The following is a 19,698-nucleotide window of genomic DNA, read 5'->3' as shown; positions in this document are numbered from 1 at the left end:
GCCAGTATTACTCGCTGCCAGACGGAAGAAACATACAGTAACCCTGGACGATCGAGTCTACAAACAGGATTTCAACCACGTCTTCCTGCCGGAGCCTAAGTCACTGTTCCCATCGACAACCCCGTCCTGATGAGGATCCCAACTAACAGGGATCGAAACGCCGTCGACTAGACAGCTTGAATTTCACGACGCATTTCACGTCTTGTGCTCCCATACAAATAATTGTGTTTCAAGTGATGGTTACTTGTCTCTATTGGGGCCATTATCTGATGTTCATACCTTGATAATTGCGTCGCCTTTGCTGTTGTTTTTAAACACTTGCACACCCACTTGTCACTGATTGTATATAGCACCTGCACCAAGTGTCACCGGGTTGTCACAAGATCCACTCTGTACAGTGCTGCTTTAACTGTATTGACCCTTGAAAGTTTTTTCCTATTGCATATGAAAATAAGACTACCTTCTCTGAAAAGCTTTTGACTCCTTGGTTTTCCTTTCTTTGTAATGCATATTGCATACATCTCTAAAATTGTCTCCGCATAATACCTGTTGGGAACTGTCTTTACTCACATGATACACCCATCCCAACGAGGTTTATGGGTTCTCTCCTGTTGTTCTCATACGCATTATAAATGCGGCGCACCATGGGTGGCGTAGCTGTGGCACACTGTGGCGCACGTTAACTGGCGCATCCCTCGGGATGCGCCAGTTAACATAAATCTGCCCCTTCAACCCTACCTGGTTCAGAACATCACAGGGTGGGGTGGGATCAATGAGGCTCAGTGACCAGAGTCTATGATAAGTTGTGAGGGAGTGGGGTGTCAAGACTCCATTGGCATGACTGATGTGACACGTAGATGCTGCTGGGGGTTGAGGCATGAACCGCCCAGTTTTTACTTCATGTGTTTCATCATGGGGTGCATCTTAGCGCAGGAGGAAGTGGCTTTGCTGAGCTAATGGCCTCATAGACATCAGGAATGTGAGATCATCAGCATGGTAATTGACAGCTGTTAGAGTGGCTGACACTGACTTTAAAGTGCTGCCCAGTGCATGTGCCTGACCCAAGCCACCAACCTGAGCTGACAATCAAGTAGTTTTTAAAATGGTTATTGTTGAAGACTATTAACAAAACAATTAAGGTAGAAAATAGAGAGAGCAAAGCCTCAGCACCCACATAGGTGAGTCACCACTTGCTGGGGCCACTGTGAAACACAATGGATGGATTCTTGCGTGGTTCTCACAAATCTCAACAAGATCTTTTATTTGTAAAGGAAAAAAGAAAGGACCTTTTTCTTATGCATCTCTCTTTGCCCAGTTCCTGGGGTCTGTCCTCTATCACTGACTCATGTGCAGTCTGGCATATGAGGTGGACCTCTTTTATTACTATAGACTTTCAGCTTCATTCAGACAGTAGGATGGCTTCATTGGGGACTTCCAGGAGAATAATTGGAGAGGTTTGAGGCCCTGGTTCAGTGAGATTCTGGTAGCTGATTAACATGGAGCCTTGCAAATACTCCACTCAGCAACACCATATCTCCAAAGGTGGTGGTTTGGATGATAGAGTTGAAAAGAGTCAAAGCGAAAAACCTGTAGTCACTCTTCCTACTTTCGAGAGTCAGAATCAAGCACTGCTTGTTTCCTTGACATAAGCCTTTCAGAGATCTAGGGGCATGCAGCTGGTATAGAAGTTACTCTTGAAGTATCATTTGCCATACTCTCTGTCACCTGGCTGTTTGGTATGTGTCATCTTGCTTATCTGTGTCATCTTGTCCATCTGTACAGTATGAGGCTAGGAGGATCCTGACCATTAACCAACTCCAGAGGGCATGTTTGTCAAATGTTCTGACATGCGTTCACTTTTCAACTATTGGCAACAGTCTTCAACTACTGATATGTGCAGTACCAGCAAATCTCAACAATTTCAAGTGCCTCATCCTCCATGAATGTCTGTAAACTGAGATGTCACGGGCATTCTTCTGCATAAGTGCAGGGTCCTGGCAAGGTGGCTTTGATAAAGTTTCTGTTGTGGGCAGTCATTGGTAAAATCAGTAGGCCTTACTGGATACCTGCAGTGTCTCTGTATTATACACATGGGAAACATCTGCCTTAAATTGCAGTTTTACTCCACTTAGGCCTACACAGTCCAGTGAGGTATCAATCTGGGGTGGAACATGCACAACAAATTAGAATATGCAGGTCCCAAAACCTTCATGTACATTTTATGGGTCGTCCAGAAATGAACTGTTTCTCTGGCTTAGCTCACGATCAGATTTCCAGTATTTTGTCACCCTGCTATGCCAAGTTAATTATTCTGTTCCTTGGCAGAAGGAACAAAGGCCTCCCCACACAAAAGGAGTGCTTCATTCAGCTCCTGAGTGGGGAGCTAAATCTGCACCTTTTAATTAGCTGTCACACTATACTAGGAATGGGACAGCCCAGGTCCACTGAACAAAGAAGGAAACCCACACATTTAGAGGCAACAGAAGAGGGGCTCCCTTTTGAGGTTTTGATGGGAAAGTCCTTGGCAGTGATGTCAGATAGGATGGAACTGAGGCCCCGAGAGGAGATGTACACATAGACCACTTGGCTGCACCATATGGGATTATCCCAGCATACTGTGCAGGAGGATTCGGATAGGGCTGGTGTTGTGATGTGGCCTCATGGGATTGGTCAGGAGTGCCTGGCACCTACAACATTCCACCCACCCTTTAAACTCCTGCACAAGGGTTGGACCCTGGACTTGAATGATGGCAACTCCATGGACAGCTGGAAGGACAAGCCGCCAGACGCCCTGATGGACTGAGGACCCTGTCTGTAGCTGACCACAGGACTTGTGCGTCTCTACAGGGCCATCAAGTGTTGTTATTGAATGCCAGCATGTGGTGATTACTAGCCCACACTACCTACCTTGAGCAGGCCTTGGACTTCTCTGTTTTGCTACCCCACGAGCATCAAGCACTGCAATGGGGTGTTGGTTCCCAGTGAGGGGAAAATTGTGGACCTATTACTTGTGCAGTACTTGCATCCTGCACAACTAATAACCCAGTTTCATTCAGTTTCTCCAAAGCTCCATTTGACCAAGCAAGAACTGGACCTTACTTAGATGTTGAGTCTGGACCTCATTTTGCCAACTAGGCAGGTCACTCCTTGGTAGACACTGGTAATGTTTTGGTGGCAGATCCTGTGAAGAGTTATAAAGGTTTGAATATAATCATCAGGACTCGTATTTGTGCTGTGTAGTCCTCTCAGTCTCTGGTTAAAGAAATTCAGAGAGTGGCACCAACTTCTCATGATGTGGGGACATTTTCAGATCTCTTGGCCTGCATGGAATTTCAGGCTGTTTCTTTCCAGTGTCACCTATGATGGACTCAAGTGCCTGACTTCGCCACGAGATTGAATGCTGTGGCCCATAGACAGGGCAATTTGTGTGAATGAAAGGCTGAAGAGGCTGAAAAAGTGTCTCTGCAGAGTTTACCCTTTAGACATTCTATCCTATTAAAAGGAAATTTAGAGGAGCTTCTAAGACAGGCCTTTAAAAATCAGAAACATGCTCAGATTTTCAAGAATCAGTCCAGAGACCTCACACCGCCATTAACATAGACATCATCAGAATTGTTTTCACCCCCTGCATCTATCAGTGAATTCGAGCGTTCTTCTTTCTATGCCCAAAAGACTGGTCACTCAGCTTCTTCTTCTGCCAAGACCCAATAGAAGTCCTAGAGATGCAGATCTCCTTTCTGTAACTGGACCAGGGGGGCTCATCTCTTCCTCTTCAGACAGGTATGGGAGGATTCCATCTCAAATACCTGTGTGTTAGGCATAATCAGACATGGTTACTCACTGGTCACCTACATACCTCCAAATTCTGGTTCTGTTCTCATTTACAGGTGAATAGCTATTGCTGGACAACTTATTTATTTATCTAGCTGCTCCCCCTTCAGGGGTTAGACAGTAATTTATTACAACAGTATTCCTAGTGATGAAGCTTTCAAAAGATTACTGCCTAATCATCAATTTGAAACCAATGAACTATCACTTCAAATTGGACATTATAATTGATAATTCCCGTGATCCCAAATTTGAGCAGTTGATTGACATAGTCCTCTAGGATGCTCATCTTCACATCCTGGCGCATCCTTCTCACTAAAGGTTTCTATAAGTTTAAGTACAAGGGATTCATTTTTACTTTTAAGGGTATTGGTATCCATTTATGGGCTATTGTTGTGGGAGGAGCCATCTGGGGAGAAGGTAAGAGTTCCTTTTTTTTAGCTGTGTTATGTGGTGCCTAAAGGGGGCATATACATACCTCATGTACTAAGTACTGGACAGTGATGGGTAATCGGAGTAAAAAAGATTACTGGTAAGTAATTGGTGCATTAGGACCAGTTATGTGTCCTTTTTCTTCATTGGCCCATATCTATAATTGTAGAGTAAGCAATTAACACCCTTAGCAGCAATACCCTAAGCATAAGGCAATAACACTTAACTGAAATATAACGGTTATTATATCTTACAGGGGTAAAGGGAATTCTTGGAGAAAAAGGAAGAGTTGGGGACATAGGATATCCTGGAATTGAAGGAATGAAAGGGTCACGCGGTCAACCAGGTGAATTCGGTCCAACAGGTAAGACACATTTGGCTTATTCTGAAGTTTCAATATAACAAACTCAATTACTCGTTTTTTCCCCAAATTGTAGCTATTTCGGTGTAGTGAACCGTTTGGCTATTCTTCAGAAAGTAATAAGCATATTCTGCCTATCGTGCATGTTTTCATTACGTTCATTGGACATCAGTTTAATTTCAGTTTTTACCAGTTCTGCAGATTACAACAAATAATAGGTGCCCCTGCTGTCTTTTAGAGTTGAAACTACCCCATGTGCTGCAGATTTATAAAAAAGAATATAAACCATAGTTCTATTAATAATGCTGCATAGGGAACTTAACTGATTTAACCACTGGCAGGTCATGATTGCTCAGATACATGTACATAAAGATGGTATTCCACCTTAATATTGATCTCTGAATACTATGCTATGAAAATATAAAGACCAAAATAACAAGGACCAAAATATTAAGACATTAAGAATATATAAGTAAATTGTTTTACTTTGCTTAACTCCACCTGTGTGTACCTTGACTACATATCCTTGAAAAAAACGAAGGTTAAAGTGATGTTATAGTTAGGTGTTGAAATGAGATCAAAACGTATGTTGTAATACCAAACACCACTGAAATTTACCAGTTATAGTTTACTGAGCTAATGCACTGCTTATAGCTCATGTAAAACATCACTCATGACATGTTAAATGTCATCATTGATGACATGTCAAATTGCACCATCTTCATATACAGCATAGAGTTACTGAGTGTACATGTGTGGGTGCACAACATGTAAATAACATTTGCCCTGAAGTCAAGTGTGGTTGTGCGTGTTGAAAGTTGTATGGTGAACCACTTAGAAATCACTAAAGTTTGGGGTGCAAGTAGTACTCCATGATAAATAAGGTAAAGGCTGAATGACCCGTGTTTTGGATTGAAGAGATATGTTTGAAAGTAGGTTGAGGCTTATAACCAAAGCCTGTTGCAAAAAATCTAAGCTTCTGTTAACAACAGATTATTCACCAGTTGATATCTGGGCACGAGCCCATGTTAAATGTTTGTACTATAGTGTTATCGACAAATTCTATGTAACAAGTACATTTATAAGGTTTGGATTTTTTTTCAGAACTTCCCTGGCTGTGTGGGACAACATTCAACTCCTCGTGGGCTCAAACCCTCCACGGGCACCCAACATGCATTTTTGTCTCCTTTTTTTATGAACAAATTTCAGGTGTTGCAGTACTCCTTCAAGCTTCCACCCATTGCTACCACAATACCATACAGACTTCCCCAAGGAAGCTTGCATGGTGCTGCAGTACCAAGAGGTGGAAGCTTGTAGAGCAGCTCCTTCAGTAGCTTTGCAGTTCCTCACTGGAGATCTGCACTGCAAACCGTAAGATTTCCATGGTACCCACTGCCAGAATTATTTTTCTCTGATTTCCCCCCCTTCCCAGCCGCAAAAGTACCTGGGGGTCAGGGTGTTCCTACTCTGCCCCCCGTGCCCTTTATTAAAATCTTTTTCACGCAACAGTGATAGATTTCTCAAATCCTGTAGTGGCAGCCACAACATTTTCTTCAGAGTTGCAAACAGCCAATCAGATCGCTTAGTACCCAAGAACTTGGACCGCTCCCCCGGTAATGAAATGGACGTTGGGAGAAAAAGCTCCCACACCCAATCAGAAGGTCTTATTTTATTAATTTTCAGTAACATGGAACCAACCATCCATATAAACCTAATATTTTAATCCCTTCATTCCCATCCCAAACACTTCTTTAAAATCTAGTTTCTCAAAATTGGCTGAATGGATGTACACCAAATCACAATAAAGCACATAAGTTCTAACTTTCTCCAAATATGGTGTAAATCTGTTGAGACATATTTTCTGCATCAGAGAGGAAACTTTCCTATCGGAATTAACATGAGAAATACATTTTTTGAGACCCTCCTTTGTCTTGGCTCTTGCTAGAGGGATCAGCGCAAAGCCTTCCCTGAAGGAGTTGAGGTGGCCGAATTACTTTTCTGGAAAGTTTTGTGCAGAGTCATCGAACGGTACCAAAGTAATTAGAAAAATAATGATGCTTTTTTGCATGGAACCTCTGACCTGACTATTATACACAGTGGTGACCACTGTGGTGTTACATACAGGCCTGGACTGCCTGTTTTTTTCTACCAGTTATTTCCCCAGTGGGCTGGAACCTTTGGAGGCAGGTGTTTAGGGCAGGGGGCATCTCAGTTACTTTTTCTAGCCTCCCTAGGAAATCAGAGCAGGCAAGGGAGGCTTCCTGAAAATAAAAAGAGGACAGAGAGGAGACAGATGAGCGAGTGAGGAGAAAAGGAGAAAGGAAGGGAGCCAGGCTTGTTTGTACATTTATGTGAGGGCTTCTTTTGGTTCCCAGTCTGGCCCTGGTTTTATATATGTGTACTCATAGTGAGAATCTAGTTAGCATAGGAAATTGATTTGTTTGGTTTCCAAATAAATTTGGTGTCATTAAACAAATATTCATGAAACTTCCCAAAAGAGTTCTTCCACCTCTTCTCCTTCCATGAACGTTTTGTGGTGATCCATCATGCGGAGGAATTTCCGTAGAGAATTCTAGACACCGCTACTGCCAAAATGGCTGAATGGAATTAAACCGGATTTGGCAGAAAGCGAACTCTTTACCCAGAAAGCATGCGTTTTGTGATCTGTTGTAAACTGTTTATTCATTTTTGGGAAATTTAGGTTAGAAATGTATCCATTTCTGGATGGTTAGATTTGCATTACTTCCACAGGAGTTCCACAGGCATGACACCTCAAATAATAAAGTGATCTAATTGGCAGAGGGAGCTATTTTCCCCTTTGACTTTCTCGCTGCCCCACGAGCTTTCACTCTGATTCTCTGGCTGCAACATGAAGCGAAATATTGCTACTGTCATTACAAGACATGGGGATGCAGTTGCTATGTCCTGAAAATGAAAAGAAAAATAGTATAAGGGAGTTGGGTAGAGGTACTCTGAACTTCTAGACCTTATGGGGGTAGGAACAAACTTTAGAAATATTTTGTTTTGGAATTGCCATAAACCTACAGGACTCACCCCACACCAATTCAATCCACCCCTAGGCAGCTCAATCCAATCTACCCCATCCCCAATCCAATCCACCTTTCTCAAATCCAATCCACCCCAATACTTCCCCAATCCACTCCACCCCAATTCAATACACCCCACTCCAACCCAAAACAATCTGCCCCACTCCAGTCCAAAATAATTTGCCCCACTCAGTCCAAACCTGCACCACTCCCATCCAAAACAATGTGCCCAACTCCCATCTGCCCACTCCAATCCAAAACAATCTGCCCACTCCAATCTGTACACCATTCCATTCCAAAACTATCTGCCCAACTCTAATCGGCCCCACTCAATCCAAGCCCACAGCCATCGACCCTACTCCTGTCCAAAACAATTTGTGTCACTCAGTCCAAAACATTCTGCACCACTCCAATCCAAAAGAATCTGTCCACACCAATCTGCCCACTCCAATCCAAAACAATCTGCCCCACACCAATCTGCACCAGTCCATTCCAAAACAATATGACCTACTCCAATCGGCCCCACTCCAACCAGCACCCTTCTAATTTGCCTCACTCCAGTCTGTCCCACTCCAGTATGCCCCATTCAAATACTCCCACTCCAATCTAAACCACCTCACCCTATCCACCCACTCCATCCTAATTCACCCCACCAATCCACCACTATCCACCCGACTCAAATCCATTCCTGCCCACACCAAGCCAATCCACCCCAAGCCAGCTTAATGCAATCTACCACACTCCAGTCCAATCTACCTCACCCAATCCAATCCACCCTGCTCCCACCCCAATCCACCGCACTCCAATCCCAAATAATCTGCCCCACTCGATTCAAAGCAATCTGCACCTCTCCAATCCAAAACAATCTGCCCCACTCCAATCTGCCCACTCCAATCCAAAACAATCTGCCCACTCCAATCTGTACACCATTCCATTCCAAAACTATCTGCCCAACTCTAATCGGCCCCACTCAATCCAAGCCCACAGCCATCGACCCTACTCCTGTCCAAAACAATTTGTGTCACTCAGTCCAAAACAATCTGCACACTCCAATCCAAAACAATCTGCCCCAATCCATTCCAAAACAATCCGAACAACTCCAATCAGGCCCACTCCAACCAGCCCCACTCTAATTTGACCAATTCCAATCTTCCCCAATCTAGTATGTCCCACTCCAATTCTCCCCACTCCAATCTAACCCACCTCACCCCAATCCACTCACTCCATCCCAATTCACCCCACTTCAATCCACCACACTCAAATCCCTTCCACCCCACACCAAACCAATCCACCCCAAATCAGCTCAATCCAATCTACTGCACTCCAGTCCAATATACCTCAACCAATCCAATCCACCCCACTCCCTCCCCAATCCACCCCACTCCAATACCAAAACAATCTGCCTCAATCAAAAACAATCTGCACACTCAATTCAAAACAATGTGCACCACTCCAATCCAAAACAAACTGCCCCACTCCAATCAAAAACAATCTGCACCATTCCAACCGGCCCCACTCTAACCATCCCCACTCTAATTTGCCTCACTCCAATTTGCCCCACTCCAATCTGCCCACTCCAGTATGTCCCGCTCCAATTCTCCCCACTACACTCTAAACCACCTCGCCCCAATTCACCCACCTCATCCCAATTCACCCCACTTCAATCCACCACAATCCACCTCACTCAAATCCATTCCATCCACCCCAAGCCAATCCACCCCACATCAGCTCAATCCAATCTACTGCACTCCAGTCCAATCTACCACACCCAATCCACCCCACTCCCTCCCCAATCCACCCTACTCCAATACCAAAACACAAAACAATCTGCCCCACACCAATCTGCCCCAATCCAAAACAATCTGCCCCACTCAATTCAAAACAACCTTCCCCACTCCAATCAAAAACAATCTGCACCACCCCAATCCAAATCAATCTGCCCCACTCCAATCCAAATCAATCTGCCCCACTACAATACAAAACAATTTGCCCCAGTCCAATTCAAAACATTCTGCCCCACTCAATCCAAAACAATCAGCCCCACTACAATCAGCCCCACTACAATCATCCCCACTCCAATCAGCCCCACTACAATCAGCTCGACTCCAATCTGCCCCACTCCAATCCAATCAATTTACCCCAATCCACCCACTCCATCCCAATTCACCCCACTCCAATCAACCACAATCCACCCCACTCCAATCCAATCCAACCCACTCCAGTCCAATCCACCCCAGCCAACTCAATCCAATCTACAACACTGCAATCCACTCCACCTCACCCCAATCCATCCCACTCCCTCCCCAATCCACCCCAATCTACTCCACCCCACTCCAATCCAAAACAATCTGCCCCACCCCAGTCTGCCCTACTGCAATCTGCCCCATTTCAATCCAAAACAATCTGCCCCACGTAATTGAAAACAAAGTGCACCACTCCAATCCAAAACAATCTGCACCACTCCAATCCACCCCTCTCAAATCCATTCCACCCAACACCAAGCCAATCCACCCCAAACCAGCTCAATCCAATCTACTGCACTCCAATCCAATGTACCTCACCCAATCCAATCCACCCCACACCCTCCCCAATCAACTCCAGTCCAATCCAAAACAATCTGCCCCACAACAATCTACCCCACTCCAAACCAAAACTCCAGTGCAAACCAATGTGGCCCACTCGAAAACAATTTGCCCCACTACAATCTGCCCCTCTCCAATCTGCCCCACTACAATCAGATCCAATCCAAAACCAATCTGCCCCAATCTAATATGCACCATTCCAGTCTGTCCTATTCCAATCCAAAACAATTTTCCCCACTTCCGTCAGCCCCACTCCATTTCTCCCGACTCCAATCTAAACCACCTCACCCCAATCCGTACACTCCATCCCTATTCACCTCACTTCAATCCACCACAATCCACCCCACTCAAATCTATTCACCCCAAGCCAGCTCAATCCAATCTACCGCACTTCATTCAAATCTACCTCATCCAATCCAATCCACCCACACCCTCCCCAATTCACCCCATTTCAATCCACCACACTCAAATCCATTCCACCCCACACCAAACCAATCCACCCCAAATCAGCTCAATCCAATCTACTGCACTCCAGTCCAATCTACCTCAACCAATCCAATCCACCTGCCTCAATCAAAAACAATCTGCACACTCAATTCAAAACAATCTGCACCACTCCAATCCAAAACAAACTGCCCTACTCCAATCAAAAACAATCTGCACCATTCCAAACGGCCCCACTCTAACCAGCCCCACTCTAATTTGCCTCACTCCAATTTGCCCCACTCCAATCTGCCCACTCCAGTATGTCCTGCTCCAATTCTCCCCACTACACTCTAAACCACCTCACCCCAATTCACCCACCTCATCCCAATTCACCCCACTTCAATCCACCACAATCCACCTCACTCAAATCCATTCCATCCACCCCAAGCCAATCCACCCCACATCAGCTCAATCCAATCTACTGCACTCCAGTCCAATCTACCACACCCAATCCACCCCACTCCCTCCCCAATCCACCCTACTCCAATACCAAAACACAAAACAATCTGCCCCACACCAATCTGCCCCAATCCAAAACAATCTGCCCCACTCAATTCAAAACAACCTTCCCCACTCCAATCAAAAACAATCTGCACCACCCCAATCCAAATCAATCTGCCCCACTCCAATCCAAATCAATCTGCCCCACTACAATACAAAACAATTTGCCCCAGTCCAATTCAAAACATTCTGCCCCACTCAATCCAAAACAATCCAAAACAATCAGCCCCACTACAATCGGCCCCACTACAATCATCCCCACTACAATCAGCCCCACTCCAATCAGCTCGACTCCAATCTGCCCCACTCCAATCCAATCAATTGACCTCAATCCACCCACTCCATCCCAATTCACCCCACTTCAATCAACCACAATCCACCCCACTCCAGTCCAATCCACCCCAGACAACTCAATCCAATCTACAACTCTTCAATCCACTCCACCTCACCCCAATCCATCCCACTCCCACCCCAATCTATTCCACCCCACTCCAATCCAAAACAATCTGCCCCACCCCAGTCTGCCCTACTGCAATCTGCCCCATTTCAATCCAAAACAATCTGCCCCACTCAATTGAAAACAAAGTGCACCACTCCAATCCAAAACAATCTGCACCACTCCAATCCACCCCTCTCAAATCCATTCCACCCCACATCAAGCCAATCCACCCCAAACCAGCTCAATCCAATCTACTGCACTCCAGTCCAATGTACCGCACCCAATCCAATCCACCCCACATCCTCCCCAATCTACTCCACTCCAATCCAAAACAATCTGCCCCACAACAATCGACCCCACTCCAAACCAAAACTCCAGTGCAAACCAATGTGGCCCACTCCAAAACAATTTGCCCCACTACAATCTGCCCCTCTCCAATCTGCCCCACTACAATCAGATCCAATCCAAAACCAATCTGGCCCAATCTAATATACACCATTCCAGTCTGTCCTACTCCAATCCAAAACAATTTTCCCCACGTCCGTCAGCCCCACTCCAATTCTCCCCACTCAAATCTAAACCACCTCACCCTAATCCATACACTCCATCCCAATTCACCTCACTTCAATCCACCACAATCCACCACAATCCACCCCACTCAAATCTATTCCACCTCACCAAGCCAAGTTCACCCCAAGCCAGCTCAATCCAATCTACCACACTCCATTCAAATCTACCTCATCCAATCCAATCCACCCACACCCTCCCCAATTCACCCCACTTCAATCCAAAACATTCTGCCACACTCAATTAAAAACAATCTGCACCACTCCAATCCAAAACAATATGCCCCACTCCAAAACAAAACAATCTACCTCCAATCTAAAACAATTTGCCCCACTCCAATTCAAAACAATCTGCCCACTCAATCCAAAACAATCTGCCCCTCTCCAATCTGCCCCACTACAATCAGATCCAATCCAAAACCAATCTGGCCCAATCTAATATGCACCATTCCAGTCTGTCCTACTCCAATCCAAAACAATTTTCCCACTTCCGTCAGCCCAACTCCAATTCTCCCCACTCCAATCTAAACCACCTCACCCCAATCCATACACTCCATCCCAATTCACCTCACTTCAATCCACCACAATCCACCCCACTCAAATCTATTCCACCTCACCAAGCCAAGTTCACCCCAAGCCAGCTCAACCCAATCTACCGCACTCCATTCAAATCTACCTCATCCAATCCAATCCACCCACAACCTCCCCAATTCACCCCACTTCAATCCAAAACATTCTGCCACACTCAATTAAAAACAATCTGCACCACTCGCACCACTCTAATCCAAAACAATATGCCCCACTCCAATCCAAAACAATCTACCTCCAATCCAAAACAATTTGCCCCACTCCAATTCGAAACAATCTGCCCCACTCAATCCAAAACAATCTGCCCCTCTCCAATCTGCCCCACTACAATCAGATCCAATCCAAAACCAATCTGGCCCAATCTAATATGCACCATTCCAGTCTGTCCTACTCCAATCCAAAACAATTTTCCCCACTTCCGTCAGCCCCACTCCAATTCTCCCCACTCCAATCTAAACCACCTCACCCCAATCCATACACTCCATCCCAATTCACCTCACTTCAATCCACCACAATCCACCCCACTCAAATCTATTCCACCTCACCAAGCCAAGTTCACCCCAAGCCAGCTCAATCCAATCTACCGCACTCCATTCAAATCTACCTCATCCAATCCAATCCACCCACAACCTCCCCAATTCACCCCACTTCAATCCAAAACATTCTGCCACACTCAATTAAAAACAATCTGCACCACTCTAATCCAAAACAATATGCCCCACTCCAATCCAAAACAATCTACCTCCAATCCAAAACAATTTGCCCCACTCCAATTCGAAACAATCTGCCCCACTCAATCCAAAACAATCTGCCCCACTCCAATCAACCCCACTACAATGAGCCCTACTCCAATCAGCCCCACTCCAATCCAATTAACTCACCCCAATCCACCCAGTCTATCCCAAATCCTCCCACTCCATTTCACCACAACGCACCGACTCCAATCCAATTCACCCCACTCCATTCCAATCCACCCCAAACCAACTCAATCTAATCTACCACACTTCAATCCAGTTAACCGCACCCCACTCCAATCCACCCCACTTCCTCCCCATCCACCCCAATCTAATCCATCCCACTCCAAGCTAAAACAATCTGCTCCACCCCAGTCTGCCGAACAACAATGTGCCCCACTTCAATCCAGTCAATCCAGTCTAATCCAATCTACCCAATACAGCTGAATCCAATCTACCCACTCCAATCCACCCCACTCCAATCCATCTCAGATCAATCCACCCCACCCCAATCAAGTTCACCCACCCCAGTCCAACCCCCTTGATCCAGTCAACCCCAATCAATACACTTGACTCAATCAAATCTACTTCACTCCAATCAACCCACTGCAATCCCATCTACTCCAATCCACCCTACCCCACACCAATCCAATTCACAGTACTCCAATCTATCCTACCCCAATCCAATTCACCCCACTCCATTCCACCCCACTCCATTCCACCCCACTCCATTCCACCCCACTCCACTTCAGTCCACCCCACTCCACTCCTGTCAACCCAACTCCAGCCCACCCCACTTCAGTTCACACATCCACTCCAATCCCCCCATTTCAATCCCCCCTCTCCAATCTTATCCAGGCCATCCCACTCCAATCCACCCCACTTCACTGCAGTCTAATCCACCCCTCTCTACTCCAGTCTGCCCCACTTTACCCAAATCCAATCCACCCAGATCAGTCCACCCCACTCAATCTACTTCCTCCAGCCCACCACACCCTAATCCAGACCAATCCACCCCACTCCGATGCAATCCAATCCACCTCACTCCAATCAAATCCACCCCTCTCCAGTCCAGTCCAATCCACCCCCTCCACTCTACTCTAATTCACCACACTCCAAACCACCGTACTCTAATCCAAGCCACCCTAAAGCAATCAACCACACTCCAAACCAATATAATCCATCCCACTTCAATACACCTCACCCATTTCAATCCACCACACTCCAATCCAATCCAGTCTACCCACTCCAGTCACCCCACTCCACTTAATCTAACCCATTCTACCCCAATCCACCCCAATCTACTCCAATCCAATCCACCCCACTACCTCAATCCACTCCAACCCACTCCATCCTATTTCATCCCACTCCACGTTACAGCACTCCACTCTACTCCAGTCCATTCTACAACACTGCACTCTAGGACACTGCACTCTACGACACTTTTGCCCCTGAACTCTACCCCCATCTACTCAACTCTACAATACTCTACTCTCCCTACTCCACTCTACGACACTCGACTCCAACAAACCGAGTGTACAGCACTCTCTTCCCCCTACTCTACTATAGGACACTCCACGCAACTAACTTTTAGCCATGCTGAACTGCAGCCACACTGGTGTACAACTTGGCAACATTTACAAAGCCAATAGCTCTTGTATATACGTGACATATTGGCTTTGCAAAAGCTTGTTTGAATTTGCATCCCACAAGACTCCTGCGGGAGCCTCAATGGATCAACTGTCTACTAAATTTGATGCAACTCTGTTCAGCCATTTTGGCTGTATCACTGTTTAATATCCCCTAAAATGCATGGGGGAAAAGTGTTTAGGGACCAGACTTATTTTCGGCCCGCTTGATAGTTCACCCCAAACCTTTTCACGAAGGAGCTGAGGTGGAGATATATGATGTTTATTTTGGAAAAGTTCATGTAGAATCATCAAACAGCACCAAAGTCATTAGAAAAACAAAAAACACAATTCCTATGGTAACTCTCATTCATGTTTAACTACACAATGGCAACCGCTACTGTCTAATAAATTTATAGTTAGACTATTTGACTAATAAACCAGCACTTTGTGGCAATCCCTGAGCGTGTGCTTCATTGGTACGTTCGTTGTGACATTTACGTCTGGCTGGCTCCACCGGCAATGGGCTGCAGTTATATATATATGATATATATATTTATTTATACACACACCTTTTAGGGTTGGTAGATGTGCAGTTAAGAATAGAGAATCTGTACTTAACTATATATGTATCCGCGCTGTATGGCCCGGTTTGATTCTGGTGAATGTGGCAAAACATTTGGGGACCCAAGGAAGACTCTGATTGACATATACAGGACTCACCAAGGACTATCAGCCCCTCCTTTGCCAGGTATTTCAGCGCTCACCGAGCACAGACTCCACCATTGGTACTTACCGGAATACTGCATGATGGGGGCTGTAGTCTTCATCCATTTCACTACAGCTGCAAGCAATCCGGAGGAGCCAGCTGACTTCCCGCCTAGGGGAGGACCGCAGCAGTACAAGGGAAGGGGAGGTGCAGTCCTGGTCTTGCGAAGGGCGTCTGATGAAGGCACACATACGCCGAAATGCATTATGCCCTGCATTCACCATTAAAGAATCTTCCAAAAGCCCCGCTGTGTCCTCTGATCTCTTCTCACACGGAGTGGTCGTTGTTTGATGTATCTACACGGTAGCTGGCAACTGCGTTCAGAGGACCCGTTCTACAAGACGACTGCGTTTTTGCTGTTTCCAGTGGCAACGCTGTGCTTTCTTTCCTCCGAGTTATCGGATCACGCAGTCCCGCCTCAGTAACCAGGCCGAGCAAGTGGCCTCCACCAGGAGCGGCTCGTGACTTCGCGTGACAGCGGGATCACTGTATCCGCGCTGTATGGCCCGGTTTGATCCTGGTGAATGTTGCAGAACGTTTGGGGACCCAAGGAAGACTCTGATTGACATATACAGGACTCACCAAGGACTATCAGCCCCTCCTTTGCCAGGTATTTCAGCGCTCATCGAGCACGGACTCCACCATTGCTACTTATCGGAATACTGCATGATGGGGGCTGTAGTCTTTATCCATTTCACTACAGCTGCAAGCAATCCGGAGGAGCCAGCTGACTTCCCGCCTAGGGGATGACCGCACCAGTACAAAGGAAGGGGAGGTGCAGTCCTGGTCTTGCGAAGGGCATCTGATGAAGGCACACATACGCCGAAATGCATTATTCCCTGCATTCACCATTAAAGAATCTTCCAAAAGGCCCCGCTGTGTCCTCTGATCTCTTCGCACACAGAGTGGTCGTTGTTTTAACTATATATATATATATATATGTCGGAGTTTGTAACAGGAGCATGGAGCTTATTTAAAGAGTGTCCCCCGGCTGCGAAAATCTCGGAAACAGAGTTTTGATGGAAGGGCCACCTGGTGAGGCCCGCCTCAGCAAAGTGAATGGATTTTGTCAGCAGCTAGGATTTGCGGAGGAATTATCCGAAGCACGGCGTACCTTCAACAGCGGAAAGGAAGTAAGCTGCATTGTGGTAGCGAGACTGCGCCTACGCACTGTGTTTGAGACATGGAACTTTTCCTTCTAAGGGCATGAATTGCAATCAATACACGGTGCAGAAAGCATAGTTTTGCCAAGATCGACATTGGGAATCCAGAAAGGAAAACGAAGGGCAGCCTAAAGGTATCCTGGGAATTATAGTCCTGTATAGATAGAAATTAAAGCCTGAACACTGTACTGCAAGGAAACACGAACTAAAAACCAATGTGGGGGTTAATACGAACCTATCCAAGAGCCAGTACTTAACTTTGCAGTTGTGAAAAGAAAACAGTGATCAAAACAGAGAAAAACTTTAAAGACTGAACTGTCCCTTTAAAATTGGAAATAATCGGACTTGGTCCCTTCTCAGTGTTTATAAAGCTACATTATTTTAAATGCCTAACGAACCCATTGATGCAGCTGATGGCATTTGATGAAGAGTCATGAGACTCGAAACGCGTTATGCCTTGTTCTTAATAAAACCATTTTTAAGGTACTGCTGGTGTGGTCTGGGTTACGCTGCGGAGCTGCGCGTGATTTCTGGTGGATATATATATATATATACACACACACACACATTTTGATTCTCGTTAATTTGGACACCATGTTTTTCTTTTGTACCATGATTCTTCTGTAGTCTGTATTTCAACATGTAGATGTGTGTCAAATAAGCATGACACTACATCATGCTACACAGAAACTACGTTTTATTGGGTCTACGTGACTTTATTAAAACTATTTAAAACAATTTTTTATTTTTCCACAGGATTTCCAGGGCTTGTCGGGACCCCGGGATCTCAGGGCCGTCCTGGTATCTCTGGATATTCAGGTGAAAAGGGGACTGTTGGGGTCCCAGGTCTAACAGGACAACCAGGTGAGCAAAAACAGTACATTTTGGTTACATCTGTTTTGCTGAAAATAAGCAATTGCTTTCTTTACTTGGCCGGTCCGATAATTACTGCTCGCTGACATGTATGTGCTTCTCCAAGCTGTAGATAACTATTCTGTGCAAATGAGTAAGACTAGGATGATGGAATTCTAAGGCACTGTGGGAGTATCATACACTGTAAATATGTCATTTGATAATACATGGCCTCTCCCCCCCGCCTGACTCTCTCACTTTTCCCACTACCAAACTCGCCCGATGACTGCAATGATCACCTCCGTTGACATAGCCCTATCTCCTACCTCCTACGTCATGCCTCCTGGATTGATACTAAGTCACAGACACTCAACATTTTAATACATTAATCATCTGGGCTTTTGAAGCACTGCTCTAATTTTACTGTATTCAGCATTTTGCAGCTATTTCAAGGCCTCTGTCACGACAAAGTGTGTCTCCTTCAATGTTGGAGCATGGGCCCAACCTGCAGAAAAACCCAACTTGATCAAAATGACTTGTCAATGGTCAACCAGTCATTGACCTTTCTCTCTAAGCTTGTACTATGGACAAACATGTGTCTCGTATATGGAGAGGTCACTTTTCAACTCATTTTTATTCCTAAGCACGCATCACAAGGCATTGTGGTTTATCATCTCTTCCAATGGAGCTGAGAAAAACTCTAATCTTAGCGCTTGTGATCTCATAAATTGATTACTGCAATGCCTTATTTTTAGGAGCTCAAACTCGAGTTCTTAATAAACTTCAAACCCTACAGAACGCAGTCCTGCGGAATCTTCCTACGTTGTGCTCGATAACCAACTCTATCAGGAATCTCCATTGGCTCCCTATCCGGGCACGCATCCAGTTAAAGCACTTTACTGGGTCCACAAGGGACTACATTTAGATGGTCCTTCATGTTTGCAAGACATTTGTAAATGGTACTCCTCCACCAGTACTTTGCGAACTGGTGGTGCAAAAAAGTACAAGTTCATAGAATAAGAAAAGCCCAATGGCGGGGGGGGGGGGAGTTTCTCCCACACAGCTACAAACTGGTGGAACTTTCTTCCTAACCATTTGTGATTTCAATCCAATCTTCTAAAGTTTAGGAAGGACTTAAAAACCTGTCGCCCTATTAGCAAGCTGTTGCTAACTGATGTTAGTGACATCTTTTAGGCGATAGCGAGCCGTTTGGGGCCCGCTTTGCATGTCAGCGATGTTTATCGCTAATGACATGCAAAGTGGGCGTACCCAACCAGTTAGCGACTGAAAGCAGTCGCTAACATCGCTATCGCCTATTAGCAAGGCAGGCGTAGAGTTGGAAATATTTGCGCTAAGCGCGAATATCTCCAAATACTAACACCTGCCCAGACCAGTTCTTAGCCATATTATCCAATGGGAGGTGGATAACATGGCTAAGAGCATTTCGTCGCTAATGCGTGAATATCGCTGTATTCTCAGCGATATTCGCGCATTTCGCTGGATATTTTAGCACAATGGAGAAAAACGTTGCTAATAGCATGTTTTCTACACTAACATATCCAGCGATAGGCAGCAATAAAAAAAATCGCCGCTAAGCCTATTTAGCGATAAATATCGCTACTTGTTGGTAATATGCCCCCTGGCTTTTTAAATCTGCAACTTAAATGAATCTCCTTAGACAACTGGTTCTTAATTTCGTTTCTTTCTCCTCAACTTTATCCA

At 45.5% G+C, this 19,698-nt stretch overlaps 1 protein-coding gene across 1 annotated transcript in view; it reads left to right on the top strand.

Annotated features, from left to right (window-relative positions):
- Window positions 1-19,698, top strand: part of COL4A2 (collagen type IV alpha 2 chain) — a 656,575-nt gene that overhangs the window by 562,873 nt on the left and 74,004 nt on the right. The window contains exons 37-38 of the mRNA XM_086934754.1: window positions 4,517-4,624; window positions 17,881-17,988. Of these exons, the coding sequence (XP_086790880.1) occupies window positions 4,517-4,624; window positions 17,881-17,988 (216 nt within the window). The remainder of the gene's footprint in view (window positions 1-4,516; window positions 4,625-17,880; window positions 17,989-19,698) is intronic.

Source organism: Lissotriton vulgaris, chromosome 8 (assembly GCF_964263255.1).
Source record: "Lissotriton vulgaris chromosome 8, aLisVul1.2, whole genome shotgun sequence".
Taxonomy (NCBI): domain Eukaryota; kingdom Metazoa; phylum Chordata; class Amphibia; order Caudata; family Salamandridae; genus Lissotriton; species Lissotriton vulgaris.
Note: the sequence above shows the minus strand (reverse complement) of the source record. Positions and strands in the feature narration are given on the sequence as shown.